General features: G+C 41.6%; 1 protein-coding gene across 4 annotated transcripts in view; it reads right to left on the reverse strand.

The window, feature by feature from the left end:
- Positions 1-1,869: 1,869 nt before the first annotated feature.
- TRAF3IP1 (TRAF3 interacting protein 1) overlaps positions 1,870-16,486 on the reverse strand; it is a 92,891-nt gene continuing 78,274 nt past the window's right edge. For 3 of the 4 annotated variants that reach the window (XM_039494882.1, XM_039494883.1, XM_039494884.1), the window contains one exon: positions 4,178-4,343. In XM_039494882.1, the coding sequence (XP_039350816.1) occupies positions 4,178-4,343 (166 nt within the window). Of the gene's footprint in view, positions 4,344-16,486 lie in introns of all 4 variants that reach the window. The other variant, XM_039494881.1, reaches the window with a different exon arrangement.

Consider the following 16,486-nt stretch of genomic DNA (forward strand, 5'->3'; position numbering starts at 1 on the left):
GTCCACCACCAGACTCTTGTGGAGCTGGTACAATATTTCTAGTCAACCCTGCTAGAGGCTTCCAGCATCACAGGCTAAGCTTGCACCCAGCCAACAAGAGAAGGTAGGGGAAGAGGCACTGTCTAGAGAAAGGGCTGGTTCCAAGTACCGATTAACCGCACCCCTTGCAGGTTTTCTTGTAGAGGCAGCAGAGAAAGGTCAGATGCTCCATAATTAGGACATGGGCCAAGACCCTCCTGTATGGAGTTAACGTTTTCATTATCTTCCCCAGGGCTGTGCGCTTGGCCTTAGAGAAGCCATCCATATCCTGGTTTCTCTCTTCACCTTCAGCAGGCATTGCATAGTGCTGTATCAATACGGAGGGTGGAAGGGCTGAAGCTGCCAAGCAGGCTCCATCACAGGCTGTGTCACATCTACTAATGTAACACCTGCCAGAGGCATTGCTAACAGGACTGGCTCTGTGCAGGGAGCCATGGATTTCACACTTGAAGGCAGTGTGGTTCTAGAATCTCAGGCTTGTTGACTGACTCACAAGATGATGATTCAGGAGGAGGTAGAGACGAGGCTTGACAGCCTGAGTGCAGTGACACAGTCAGCCTGGCCTGAGCAATTTTGGAAGGGAACAGGACAGCAGGGAACAACTCCTTGCCAGCAGAGCGCCACCAGGAGCCTGTGGCTCAGTGTAGAGATGCTCCCTAAAATTTTAACTGCTCTGAAGTAGAGAATAGACAGAGTGGGAGGCTAATGAATTGTATTGAGGAGCTCCACAGTGGTCTGAAAAGAACCTACTCACTGCTAGGCACCTTGGCAAAGGTGGTGCAATACCCTCAGGTAGCGCCACAAACTCTGAGCTTGGGGAGTTCTTTCCAGGCACTCTGACCCATCGGTGGAATCTGCACATCATGACGGAACTCTTACGCCCAAGACAAAAGAAACAGTAGCCTATCTTCCCTTGCATAAATATTAGCGCACAGGAGAATACAGGCGTGTGATAGTCATATGGAACCCCAGTTTTACACTCAGTAGTAGTCCTTCCTTTCTGGACTTTATCCAAATGGTGAATCAGGCATTATTGCATCAACTTGTGTGTTAGCAATAAATCCAACACAGAGAGCATTAGTCATGTGTTGTAAAGAACAGAGCTTCTAATACTCTTTTTATACCTTCAGAATTCCCGTTTCCTCTCCACTCCCACAAAAGCCCCACATCACTGCAGCCTGCCATTGTGATGATGGAGGCTGGGACAGAGGCCTAAGGGCAGTACACTTTTGTTCTATCTGGGTTAGGGAATGAGTCATTCTACTTCTCCTGGGGCTAAGAAAGTGGGCTCTGTAGTGGTCCCAACTCCAGAAGTTTCAGTCCTGCATGGAACAACTGTCACCAGACCCATCAGCTACTTTTATATTTATATATATATATAATGTCCATATTTATCATATATAATGCTCTCAGACCTCATTATTAACTTTAACATTTATAGATATACCTGTGCTAACTCTGATCTAACTATCTCAAACAACAATAACAATGAAGCCGTGGCAGCAGAGGTGACAATACAGGCTAGCTGCTCCAATACATACGCAGGGCCATACAGCACATGCTGCTGCAGTTTCACTGCTGCGGTTATTCAGATTACGTAGATCAAAGGTAGCTTGGGTATGTTTATATGTGCCGCAGTCACCCCTCTGCTGCGTGGATGTTTACTGAAAAGTTGTCTCAGGGGCTCAGCCTGGAGGCAGCGTTATCACATTAATAAGAATTTACAACACTTTTTCCAAACAAGTGGATTTAAAAAAAAACCACTTACATTTCCAAAAAGGTAATTCAACTACTATTTCAAACGTGAACTTCACAATCCAAACACTCCACTTCATAAAAAAATAGGTGATCATTTTTAATGATTTTTATATAAAAAGAAAAATAATTTTATGATACAATTTGATATTCTACTTTGTACAATTTTTTGCTCACACACAGTATATTTGTTAAGTTTTTCTACAGAAACAGTCCTAGTCGGATTTACAGATTTATGCAGGGCTTACATACGACCCTGAAGATCAACAGAACTTCTGATGGTGTATCCTGTTGAGAGTGTATAATTAAGACTAACTTCCAAGTGCCAATCAACACAGGTGACTTAGTTCTAGCATAAACAAAGACTTGTATCTAATCTTTTAGCTTAACATTTTTGACCGATTACAAAGAAAGGCCTTAACTCCAATGTATCAGAGGTCTTGGTAGTTTTTTCATAAAGCCTTTTCAGGGAAAGCAACATGGCATCCTACTCAAAGGGATTATTTTGCTTATACACATTTGAAGTGATATTTGTAATATTCCTTAAAGAATGAATATTCTGCTCAGAAAACTGAACTGTGCTAAGACATCACCCCAAAAGTCTCATTAGTGAGGAACCTATCTAGAAAAAATGAGTAAATCAATCATGTAAAGCCAGCAAGTGAATGCTCACATGGTATAAACCTTGTTCTACCGACAATTGAGATTGATCAATTCAGTTACAGTCTAGTCCAGGGCTAACTGAAATGCTGTACTGAACCAGTTTTAAGTCCCCAATGCGTCTTTAAAATTCCTATCAGCCGTGACATACCAAAGTTGAAAATGGAGATTCATCCATTCCTCTCTCCTATGAAGAGCATCTAAAATGTCACATTTTGTAGCGTTTGAGAAACGTGCCTGAAAAGGTCAAGACGCCACACAGTGCAGATTTGCTAACGCACAGATGAATGTTTTCTAGTTTACACGCAATAAAAAAATGGAACAGAAGAGGTACTTGTACATTATAAAACCTTGAAAGAATGGCCTAAACTTTGGAGGAAGCTAGAATTCTCTGCATTTCACATTAAGTTTAGCTCAATGTACTTGTGCTAGAAGTCTGATCAGGACTAATTTTTAGGCCCGAAGCAGAACCCAAGGCCATGAGGGTTAATTTGTTTTCCAACCTGACCCCACTCCACCCCTCCCCCCACGAACCTGAGTCCCCACTGCCGCCTCCTGCCTCTGGGGTCAGCACTGCTCTTCCTGCTTGGGGTCAGTGCAACTGTAGCGACACGCCCTATCAGCTGCATGCCCTGCTCTTGCCATCTGCCGCCCCTGCTGCTGTGTAGCAAGAAGTCCTGTCGCTCCATGGCGGGCACACTCACTCTGGACTGGATTAAGGTGGTGGCACGTAGCCAACACTGCACCCAGGAGCAGAAGTGGCGGAGGAGAGCAGACCTGACCCCAGGAGGGTCCGGTTGTTTTCCCACCTGACCTGGACTCGACACTTGTAGTTGGGTCCCGACCCCCAGGTTGCAGGGCTCTAATTTATGCCACATTTGAATATGCTTTTCAAATTCATGAACATGCTGTGCTGGGCCCTTACACACAGTATGCTGGAGCGGTCAGCAGGAAAACACATTGGCAGTTAACTAAAATCATTGGAATAATTCATGTACAAAAAACGTACATGAACATGCATTTGGGAGGAAATGGGTACTTTAATGAATCCTTTCCAAATGAATGTATGCAATAAAAATGGAATTAACACCTGTGCATATAAAATACAAGAGATCCTTTCCATGGTGATGCTTGTACTAAATTTTATAGCCCGCCCCCATAATAAAATTCCGTGAGAGCTATGGAAATATGACATCACCCCTGTGACGATATAAGGAGCCATATGCTAAACAATGTTTTATTTCTGGAGCTGTAAAAGCATTTACAGATTTCTTTTCAGGACTTGTAAATCCCTGAAGGTATTGCAGACCATTCTGATCTGGAGGGATTTCAGAACTTTCTGCAAAAAGGGGACTCAATACCATTTTTCATGACATCATGGTAGCCCATTTTTGCCCAGTAGGAAAAAAGGGGCAAGCCTGAGCAGCAGCTAGTTATAAAATGGGGTCAGGGAGGGAAAGTGGGTTATAAATAGCAAATAACTGTCTCATAGCAGCCTATGTCTAAAGACACTGAAGAGATACTTTCAAAGCTCTAGAAGAAATCTGAATTCATGTCATTGACATGGATAACACCAACCTCACCAGTAAATCGAATGTAACGTGTATGAACTAATATGAAATTTTATAGGCCATTGTTCTTAGGCGCTTTATTTGTACAGTTTCTCTTCATTATTTCCCCTTTTCTGTCTTTATTTGGTAAGAATATAAGTTCCTCCTTCTTTTCACCTTCTCGTAGATACGTTAATGTTGAGAACCATCTTCCGGATTTTTTCTTCCTTCTTTAAAATATTAGCCTTTACAGTACAAATCTTGTCTTGCTGGTCTTTAATCAACTGTTCCAACTCCGCCAGCTCTGCTTTTAAGGGCTCCACAGCGCTGTCTGTGATGCTGAAAGAGAAAAGCAGCACACTACATTTCAGGGGAATGTTACACTGTTTTGCATTATTTATGCCTCTGAAATAGAACATGAAATACTTGGAATTTGCAAAGAATTTTTAAATCAAACCCACCCTTCCTGAAACAGATGGAATTAGTGAGACAGCAGAAGGGAAAATGAACACAGATAGAGAAGTAGATTGTTGAAGAGCTACCCTCAGAGCCGGCTCCAGGCACCAGCACAGCAAGCAGGTGCGTGGGGCGGCCAAGGAAAAGGGGCGGCACATCCGGCAATTCGGCAGCGGGTCCCCTCAGTCCCTCTTGGAGGGAAGGACCTGCCACTGTATTGCCCCTGAAGAATGAAGCGGCAGCTCTAGAGCTGCCACCGAAGTACCACCGCTCGGGGCAGCAAAAACGCTGGAGCCGGCCCTGGCTACCCTGATGTTTTACCACACAATTCACTGGCTAATGGTGCTTTCATAATCTAAAACTGCCCTCCTGCTAAACTTTGTTTACTTTATGGTTATTTCATCCTCCCAGCCCACCCTACCCTGTTCGTCTATTTCATCACCTCCTGCATCCTGTCTGACACGTAGACGCAGAACTCTCTGAGGCTGGGATTGTGGTGCCTAGGCCAGGGGCTCTGGGTTGCTAGGCACTACCACCATACAAATAATGCATAATGATCACCCCCCACACAATGAACTTCTCAGGGGAGAAGCTGGTTTGCACAGACAAGGAGATGGGGAGGCTGAAGCTATGCCAGAGGCTTGACAAGAAAGGAAAGTTTTCCTGGCAAGGACTGACAGTCTTTCCACTGGCAGCTAACCCTGGCAAGGAAAGAACTCAGACAGTTGGGGACCAAATGGCCTCTTTGTAACCTCAGCCCTGGATGTTCAGTGCTACAAGGGGTCACTTGCACAGCTACAGACCCATGTCTGAGAAGGCTCCTGAAGTTCAGTGGCACAAGACTGCACACAGCATAAACGGGAATATGCTGCCATGAGGCTCAAGGAATTGTAAACTATCAGCTGCAAACCCGGGCAGGGATTGCACATTGCAAAGGGACTTCTCTAGTAATAAATGAACTCATGAGTAAGGGTGGGTTTTCTTCGTTTGTTTACATGAATTGAGATGTTTTATTTTAAACAAATATGCACCGTTCCTAAATGCTTGACTTAAGGTCCTACAGTTAAGGCAGTGCTGGGCTGAAGTGCCTTGTAGCAGTTCAGAATTACACACACGCTCCCTGGAGTCATCATTTAGAAGTTCTTATTTCATAACTTTCAATTCTCCTTCCCTTCCACAAATCACAAAAAATTATCAATGAAAATTGCACTTGGATTTCCCCAATGGGACCCATTAATTGTCTTCCACAGAAGTAAAGAAAACAACACTGTGCATCCAAGTTATACTACATATGGGAAACATTGTCTTCTTCATGGTTGACACGGAGTAATTTTTTCCTGAAAGATGTGAACTGCCATAAAGTTATGATGATCTTATTAGGATTTCACAATGAATCTGGCAAAGAACATATTGTTGTAGAGTTTTTGATTTTTTTTTTCTTCTTTGTGTGAAAACTGAATGGCTATTACGAGGAGATGTTAGGCTCTCCATTGTTAAAGTAGAAGCCAGCAGGGTGGACTGCTTTAAACAAACAATTTAAGTCACCAATTCTAATCATGATTTAAATCAGCAAGCAGAAAACTTTGACTGAAATCTTCAATTTTAAATTGTGTTCTGCATTTGTACTTTATTTATTTATTTTCCTAAAGAAAAAGGTTATTCTCATTAGCTGGTAACCATTAAAACATGGTGATTTACAACTAAATATAACCTATACACTAAATTTGGTGCTTCTTTTTGTTAACCAGGAGGATATACTACATTATATTTAAGTAATTTCACAGCTTAATTTACATTTATTCAAATTCCTAATTTCTACATTTTTATTATGCTAGGAAATGGGTAATGATGCATTTCTTATCTACTAGATGATTAATGTTTTACTTGTGATTTCTGTCAAGCTGTATTAGGATGGAAATTTAAATTCAATTTAAACTGCACAAAAACAGCATTTTATATATATGAATTAGCTTTATTCATATATATATATATGAATAAAGCTATCTTAAATGTGCTGAATACATAAGAAAAAAGTTTATCAGATCATGTTTTGCATTTAAAACTAATGGGTTTATTAAACAAAGAAAGTATTATTTGTAGTTAGCAAAGTGAACTGATTGTTTCTAGTTACCATGTCCTTCAGGATTTTAAAATTAACAGATTTCATCCTCTCTCACCTTATTTTTATTCACAGATTGCGAGAGGAAAACAAACTTTCCTGCCTTTTCAATGCCCAATTGATTTCTTAACTTTGAATGAGCCAGTCATTGAACTGAGCTAGCTGAATAAAGGGAAATGAAGAAAATATTCTCCCTTCACCTGCAGAAGAGGCTACTGCTGTCAAAAGCTGTTTAGCATTTAGAATAATAGAATCAGAGGTACAGAGGATGCCCTGGCATCCTCCATCTGGGGAGACAAACTGACAGTGGCTTTGGTCTTATGAAAGGAGGGTCTCTGACATCCTGGTTGAAAAACGTTGTGAGAAGGACTTTGGGTAAGCAATGTCTTATTAGAGAAGAGGGGATCTTGTTAATTATGTTTTGGCTCTAGAATGTGTGTTATGATTTTGTTTTACATGTAATCCTTTGTTTCCAATATTTGTTTGCTATCATGTGAATCCCTGTTCTTTGTTAAATGAATTTACGCTTATTTTCTCTATAAACAAATCTAAGGGCTGTGCGTTGAGTGGAGCTGTGACCCAGCACATAACTCGTAAGCTTTGGTGTACTCTTCATTTAGGAACAGAGGATCTGGTCATTCTGGGACTATGACTGGGGTTGCACACCACAGAGATGCTCGGAGGACTAGGGTGTTGGAGCGTATCTATAGCTAGCCTATAAGGGGACGGTGGAGTCTGCATAGGCTGAGAGGTGGGTGCTTGTGTTGCATGTGGCTGGTGGAGTCAGGGAGCTGACCCCTGGCAGGCACAGACAAGGCTTCTGCAAGCTACGGACAGGTGGTAGCGATGTGCCTCAGGGTACCCCTGGGAGCATCACAATATGCACCAGTGTGAATTCCAAATGCTCTCCAGACAAGGAAGGCCACAATTTGCATCAGTTGAGTTTATCCGCAAACCTGGGTAAACTCCACTGGAGCAAATAGTAACTTTCCTGGTCCACACTTCGGATATGCACCTGTGCAGCTATATCAGGAGATTGCTGGAATCAGGGCTAATTTCCAGTGTCAGCCAGGTTGCAAACAAGCTACTTCCCCTTAATTACTTGACATTCCATTATCTATTGGGCAATGAATAACCCAGTAGCTCCCCCAAGTGGATCGTTACACTGTATCACCAACAAGCTGGACTAGGTTCACTTTGTATTTCTCATTTCCTCTATGCTTGGATGCAATGCACTGCTTGGGCTTTTTATTGACTGTTACTTTTCATTTTATTTTAAATTTATTTATTTTAGGTGTAGAAAAATAAACAAGCTATCACTGGAAAAAAAAGCCACTCTCCCTTATGGGGGAGTGTAATTTTCATTTCATCAAATTACAGGATCAAAATTAAACTGTGTGAAGGTGAAGGGGATTTTATTTTTTGGCTGACATTTCTTCATTGAATTACTTATTACTGACATTAAAATACAAGAAGAGTAATAAACTACTCCCAACGGCTACTCCTACTTCAGCACTTCATAGTTATGGCAAATAGTTGATGCTGGAGATCACCTCTGGAGACAGGGCTATGTTAATAAAAAGCTTCCCAGAGTAAACTGCTTGTGACTTGGATGCTGTTCATCTGCCATTTTTTGACCCTAACAGAGTGCTATGCCAAAGGCTGCAAACAGTATCTGCAGAGCAACAGCACTTCCTTCTCAGTCCTCCCCTTGGTGCTCCCCCAAACCAGTGTTTTTTTTTGTTTTGGCTAGTGCCATTTGGAGATCTAATATTTATCCACCCCTCCTGATTTTGTTGGGGATCGGTCCTGTTTTGAGCAGGGGGTTGAGGTATGAATCATAGAATATCAGGGTTGGCAGAGACCTCAGGAGGTCACCCAGTCCAATCCCCTGCTCAAAGCAGGACCAATCCCCAACTAAATCATCCCAGCCAGGGCTTTGTCAAGCCTGACCTTAAAAACCTCTAAGGAAGGAGATTTCACCACCTCCTTAGGTAACCCATTCCAGTGCTTCACCACCCTCCTAGTGAAAAAGTTTTTCCTAATATCCAACCTAAACCTCCCCCACTGCAACTTGAGACCACTACTCCTTGTTCTGTCATCTGCTACCACTGAGAACAGTCTAGCTCCATCCTCTTTGGAACCCCTTTCAGGTAGTTGAAAGCAGCTATCAAATCCCCTCTCATTCGTCTCTTCTGCAGACTAAACAATCCCAGTTCCCTCAGCCTCTCCTCATAAATCATGTGCTCCAGCCCCCTAATCATTTTTGTTGCCCTCCGCTGGACTCTTTCCAGTTTTTCCACATCCTTCTTGTAGAATGGGGCCCAAAACTGGACACAACACTCCAGATGAGGCCTCACCAATACCGAATAGTGGGGAATGATCACATCCCTCGATCTGCTGGCAATGCCCCTACTTATACAGCCCAAAATGCCGTTAGCCTTCTTGGCAACAAGGGCACACTGTTGATTCATATCCAGCTTCTCGTCCACTGTAACCCCTAGGTCCTTTTCTGCAGAACTGCTGCCTAGCCACTCAGTCCCTAGTCTGTAGCAGTGCATGGGATTCTTTCTTCCTAAGTGCAGGACTCTGCACTTGTCCTTGTTGAACCTCATCAGATTTCTTTTGGCCCAATCCTCTAATTTGTCTAGGTCCCTCTGTATCCTATCCCTACCCTCCAGTGTATCTACCACTCCTCCCAGTTTAGTGTCATCTGCAAACTTGCTGAGTTTTCAGTCCACGCCATCCTCCAGATCATTAATGAAGATATTGAACAAAACCAGCCCAAGGACTGACCCTTGGGGCACCCTGCTTGATACCGCATGCCAACTAGACATGGAGCCATTGATCACTACCCGTTGAGCCTGATGATCTAGCCAGCTTTCTGTCCACCTTATAGTCCATTCATCCAATCCATACTTCTTTAACTTGCTGGCAAGTTAGAACTCTGGTTCCACATGCTTAGCCAGTAACTCAGATCACTAAAACTGGTGGAACTTTCTTTAAAACATGCACTATTTAGTATTTTTTAAATTTAATTTAAATGATTTGGTAAGTTTAGACCTTAACATAGGTAGACATTTTCTAATTCAATTTTAAACAGCTTTATGTTTTAAGTAGGGCTGTCAAGCGATTAAAAAAATTAATTGCACAATTAATCACACTGTTAAACAATAATAGAATACCATTTATTTAAATATTTTTGGATGTTTTCTACATTTTCAAATATATTGATTTCAATTACAACACAGAATACAAAGAGTACAGTGCTCATTTTATATTTATTTTTTATTACAAATATTTGCACTGTAAAAAACAAAAAAACCTCTTCTCAACCTGCTGCTCACAAACAGGGAAGAATTAGTAGGGGAAGCAAAAATGGATGGGAACCTGGGAGGCAGTGACCATGAGATGGTCTTGACACAAGGAGGAAAGGAGAGCAGCAAAATACGGACCCTGGACTTCAGAAAAGCAGACTTTGACTCCCTCAGGGAACTGATGGGCAGGATCCCCTGGGACAATAACATGAGGGGGAAAGGAGTCCAGGAGAGCTGGCTGTATTTTAAAGAATCCTTACTGAGATTGTGGGAACAAACCATCTCAATGTGTAGAAAGAATAGCAAATATGGCAGGCGACCAGCTTGGCTTAACAGTGAAATCCTTGCTGATCTTAAACACAAAAAAGAAGCTTACAAGAAGTGGAAAATTGGACAAATGACCAGGGAGGAGTATAAAAATATTGCTCAGGCATGTAGGAGTGAAATCAGGAAGGCCAAATCAAACCTGGAGTTGCAGCTAGCAAGGGATGTTAAGAGTAACAAGAAGGGTTTCTACAGGTATGTTAGCAAAATGGTGGTGGTCAGGGAAAGCGTGGACCCTTGACTGAATGGGGGAGGCAACCTAGTGACAGAAGATGTGGAAAAAGCTAATGTATTCAATGTTTTTTTTGCTTCTATCTTCACAAATAAGGTCAGCTCCCAGACTACTGTACTGAGCAGGACAGTATGGGGAGAAGGTGACCAGCCCTCTGTGGAGAAAGAAGTGGTTCAGGACTACTTAGAAAAGCTGGATGAGCACAAGTCCATGGGGTTGGATGCACTGCATCCGAGGGTGCTAAAGTAGTTGGCGGATAGGATTGCAGAGCCATTGGCCATTATCTTTGAAAACTCATGGCGATCGAGGGAGGTCCCAGATGACTGGAAAAAGGCTAATGTACTGCACATCTTTAAAAAAAGGGGGAGGAGGAGGATCTGGGGAACTACAGGCCAGTCAGCCTCACCTCAGTCCCTGGAAAAATCATGAAGCAGGACCTCAAGAAATCAATTTTGAAGTACTTAGAGGAGAGGAAAGTGATGAGGAACAGTCAGCATGGATTCACCAAGGGCAAGTCATGCCTAACCCAATTGCCTTCTATGATGAGATAACTAGGTCTGTGGATGAGGGGAAAGCAGTGGACGTGTTATTCCTCGACTTTAGCAAAGCTTTTGATATGGTCTCCCACAGTATTCTTGCCAGCAAGTTGAAGACATATGGCCTGGATGAATGGACAGTAAGGTGGATAGAAAGCTGGCTAGATTGTTGGGCTCAATGGGTAGTGATCAACGGCTCCATGTCTAGTTGGCAACCGGTATCAAGTGGAGTGCCCCAAGGATCGGTCCTGGAGCCGGTTTTGTTCAGTATCTTCAGTAATGATCTGGAGGATGGCGTGGATTGCAAACTCAGCAAGTTTGCAGATGACACTACACTGGGAGGAGTGGTAGATACATTGGAGGGCAGGATAGGATACAAATTAGAGGATTGGGCCAAAAGAAATCTGATGAGGTTCAACAAGGACAAGTGCAGAGTCCTACACTTAGGAAGGAAGAATCCCATGCACTGCTACAGACTAGGGACTGAGTGGCTAGGCAGCAGTTCTGCAGAAAAGGACCTAGGGGTTACAGTGGACAAGAAGCTGGATATGAGTCAACAGTGTGCCCTTGTTGCCAAGAAGGCTAACGGCATTTTGGGCAGTATAAGTAGGGGCATTGCCAGCAGATCGAGGGATGTGATCATTCCCCTCTATTCGGCATTGGTGAGGCCTCATCTGGAGTACTGTGTCCAGTTTTGGGCCCCACGCTACAAGAAGGATGTGGAAAAACTGGAAAGAGTCCAGAGGAGGGCAACAGAAATGATTAGGGGGCTGGAGCACATGATTTATGAGGAGAGGCTGAGGGAACTGGGATTGTTTAGTCTGCAGAAGAGAAGAATGAGGGGGGATTTGATAGCTGCTTTCAACTACCTGAAAGGGGTTCCAAAGAGGATGGAGCTAGACTGTTCTCAGTGGTAGCAGATGACAGAACAAGGAGTAATGGTCTCAAGTTGCAGTGGGGGAGGTTTAGGTTGGATATTAGGAAAAACTTTTTCACTAGGAGGGTGGTGAAGCACTGGAATGGGTTACCTAAGGAGGTGGTGGAATCTCCTTCCTTAGAGGTTTTTAAGGTCAGGCTTGACAAAGCCCTGGCTGGGATGATTTAGTTGGGGATTGGTCCTGCTTTGAGCAGGGGATTGGACTAGATGACCTCCTGAGGTCCCTTCCAACCTTGATATTCTATGAAAAGAAATAGTATAATTCAATTCACCTAATATAAGTATTGTAGTGCAATATCTTTATCATGAAAGTTGAACTTACAAATGTAGAATTATGTACAAAAAAATAACTGCATTCAAAACTAAAACAAACAATGTAAAAAACTTTAGCACCTACAAATCCACATGGTCCTACTTCAGCCAATCACTCAAACAAGTTTTGTTACATTTGCAGGAGGTAATGCTGCCTGCTTCTTGTTGACAACATCACCTGAAAGTGAGAACAGGCATTCTCATAGCACTGTTGTAGCCAGTGTTGCAAGATATTTACGTGCCAGGTGCGCTAAAGATTCATATGTCCCTTCATGCTTCAACCACCATTCCAGTGGACATGCATCCGTGCTGATGACTGGTTCTACTCGATAATGATCCAATGCAGAGTGGACCGCTGCATGTTCATTTTCATCATCTGAGTCAGATGCCACTAGCAGAAGGCCGATTTTCTTTTTTGGTGGTTCGGGTTCTGTAGTTTCTGAATTGAAATGTTGCTCTTTTAAGACATCTGAAAGCATGCTCCATACCTTGTCCCTCTCAGATTTTGGACGGCACTTCATATTCTTAAACCTTGCCGTAGGTATTTTTAGAAATCTCACATTTGCGTTTTGTCAAATCTGCAGCGACATTGTTCATAAATCAAACATGTGCTGGGTCATCATCTGAGACTGCTATAACATGAAATATATGGCAGAATGCGTGTAAAACAGAACAGGAGACATACAATTCTCCCCCAAGGAGTTCACTCACAAATTTTATTAACACACTATTTTTTTAACGAACATCATCAGCATGGAAGCATGTCCTCTGGAATGGCGGCTGAAGCATGAAGGGGCATATTAATTTTTATCATATCTGGCATGTAAATACCTTGCAATGACAGCTACAAAAGTGCCATATGAAGGTCTGTTCCCACTTTCAGGTGACATTGTAAATAAGAAGCAGGAAGCAGTTATCTCCCGTAAATGTAAACAAACTTGTTTTTCTTAGCGATTGGCTGAAGAAGAAGTAGAACTGAGTGGACTTGTAGGCTCTAAAGTTTTACATTGTTACATAACTGCACTCAAAAACAAAACAAAAAGAAAATCTACATTTGTAAGTTGCACTTTCACAATAGAGATTGCACTACAGTACTTGTATGAGGTGAATTGAAAAATACTATTTATTTTGTTTATCATTTTGACAGTGCATATATTTGTAATAAAAATAATAATATAAAGTGAGTACTGTACACTCTGTATTCTGTGTTGTAACAGAAATCAATATATTGTAAAACGCAGAAAAACATCCAAAAATATTTAATAAATTTCAATTGGTAATCTATTGTTTAAACAGTGCAATTAATCATGATAAAAATTTTAAATTGCAGTTAATTTTTGTGAGTTAATCACGTGAGTTAACTGTGATTAATCAACAGCCCTAGTTTTAATAATATAAACTTGTATTTAATTTAAATTTAAATTTTTTTTTAATTGATCCTGAAAATGAGCTTTTCATCATAGTGCCCGGTTTGGACACACATCCCTGAAAAAAAATCAATCCACCCAAAATGTAAAATGCATAGTCTTGTCCAGAGTATAATTTGTCTCAAAAGTTAAGAGGCATATAAGAGACCAGCAAGGCATGTACAGTGTACAGCTGTCCTGTGAGAGCACAATGAAGGTAGATGAGAGGCATGGCATGACCAATGTTCTTCCACTAGCTAAGCATAGACACGGGGAGTCCTGAGCCCTGAGTTCCACTGCTAGCTCTGTCTAACACTCTATTTAAGTTGGAGTGAGTCACAACCTCTAGGCCTCAGTTTCTCGATCCATAAACTATAGTTAACACTATTTCCCTACTTTTTACAGGAGTGTTGTGTGATGTTGAAAAGTGTGTGGAGATGCTTGGATAGAAGGAGCTATGTAAATGCAAGATACTAACATCATTATACTTCACATACAAACCACAGCCCTAACTTATTCCCATCTCAGCCATTAAACTCCTATGCCAGATGTTAGAAATGTATAGTTTTAACCCTCTAGTACGTAATGTGATGGGGCTTCTTGCACTCCTGAACATCCTAAAATCAAGCCTTCCATTTAGGCTACATATATAGTACCATGTAAACTATCATGCATGTCCTGAAGGCAGCAGCTGTAGATAAAACAGTGCAAGCACAAGGATTTAAAACAGAGGCAGGCAACCTGCGGCACGCAAGCTGATTTTCAGTGGCACTCACACTGCCCGGGTCTTGGCCACCGGTCCAGGGGCCTCTGCATTTTAATTTAATTTTAAATGAAGCTTCTTAAACGTTTTAAAAACCTTATTTACTTTACATACAACAATAGTTTAGTTCTATATTACAGACTTACAGAAAGAGACCTTCTAAAAACGTTAAAATGTATGACTGGCACGTGAAACCTTAAATCAGAGTGAATAAATGAAGACTCAGCACACCACTTCTGAAAGGTTGCTGACCCTTGGTTTAAAATGTCCCCAGCTATCCAGGTTTATGGTGATACCAGGAAGAAACATATCCGTTACTTGACTTAAACCATTTCAAGTACAAGAAGCAATGGGCTTCATTTAGATTAGATATTTGAGAAAAACTTCCTAACTAAAAGGGGAGTTAAGCTCTGGAATAGGCTTCCAAAGGAGGTGGAATCCCCATCACTGGAGATTTTTAAGAACAGGTTGGACAAACACCTGTCAGGGATGGTCTAGGTTTACTTGGTCTTGATCAGCGCAGGGGGCTGGACTAGCTGACCTCCAGAGGTCCCTTCTAGCCCCACACTCCTATTATTCTAACACAGGAATACAGTTAGTGGTGGCTCACTGAAGGCAGACCATTTCAGCTTCCTTAATCCTGCATTTTCATAATTTGCTTTAGTTAATTGTAAGCATAACTTTACTCTCCTGCTTTTCCAACTTTTTTTTAAACTACACTGTTAAGGTTGTTTTTTCTATTCAATTATTTTTATGTATTTAAAAGTTTCACTCCATTTAAACCCTTTTCCCTCACTGTAAGTATTTATTAAGCTCCAAAGAAAATCCAGTTTTAATGTAGCGTTGAGGTTTCAAGCTCAAGCAGACGAGTGAGGTTTAGTGTGTTAGGGTTTTATAGTTTAAACTGCTCTGCAGACTTAACTGTTGTCAACACTACTACGAAGTACTCATTAAAATAACTGCTTTACAGACTTCTTATCCCAACATAACATCTAATTTACACCTGTCAGGGTTCCCCTGCCCACTTTGAACTCAGGCGTACAGACGTGGGGACCCGCATGAAAGATCCCCTAAGCTTATATTCTACCAGCTTATGTTAAAACTTCACCAAGGCACAAATTCCTTTCCTTGTTCTTGGACGGTATTGCTGCCACCACCAAATGATTTACACAAAAATTCAGGGAAGAGTCACTTGGAATCCCTACCCCCCCCCCCCAAGTCCCTTTGCCCCCTTTCCTGGGGAGGCTTGAGAATAATATACCAACCAATTGCCTTAGCAATGAGGGCACAGACCAGACCCTTTGTCTTCGGGACACTGAAAATCAATCAGGTTCTTAAAAGAAGAACTTTATTATAAAGAAAAAAGTAAAAGAATCACACCTGCAAAACCAGGATGGAAGGTAAATTTACAGAGTAATAAAAAAGATTTAAAACACAGAGGATTCCCCACTAGGCTCAGCTTCACAGTTACAAAAACAGGAATAAATCTACCTCTGTAGCATAGGAAAATTCATAAGCTAAAACAAAAGATAACCTAACGCATTTCCTTGGCTTACTTACAATTTCTGTAACTTTAGATGGATTATTCCAGGTATATTTTCAGGAGATGTTGTTCTTTGTTTGCTCCTCTCTCTGGATGGAGAGAGAAGCCAAGCAGGTACAACAAACAAATCCTTCCCCTCAGATTTGAAAGCATCTTCTTTCCTCATTGGTCCTTCTGGTCATGTGCCAACTAGATTATTGAACTGTTTAACCCCTCATAGGTAAGGCAATTCAGTACAAGGAGGGATTTTATGCTACTCTTTCCTCTATAATTATGACACCACCTCATAACATTTGTTTGCATTACATGGATATCCATGTAGGCTCTTGGAAAGGGTGTGGAAAATGGTCAGTATTTCAGAGGTACCTCTATCTGCCATATAACTCATTTAACATAATGTATTCACATAACAGAAGAGCTGAAAAGACTTTAAAATCTGGGTTAAACCAGAACCTTGTAGAACGCATGAAACTTTTACTTTTTTTTTTTTTTAAAACAAAAAGTAATTAAAATTGTAGAGACAGCAATTTGTATTCA

This window comes from Mauremys reevesii, linkage group 11 (genome assembly GCF_016161935.1).
Source record: "Mauremys reevesii isolate NIE-2019 linkage group 11, ASM1616193v1, whole genome shotgun sequence".
Classification (NCBI taxonomy): domain Eukaryota; kingdom Metazoa; phylum Chordata; order Testudines; family Geoemydidae; genus Mauremys; species Mauremys reevesii.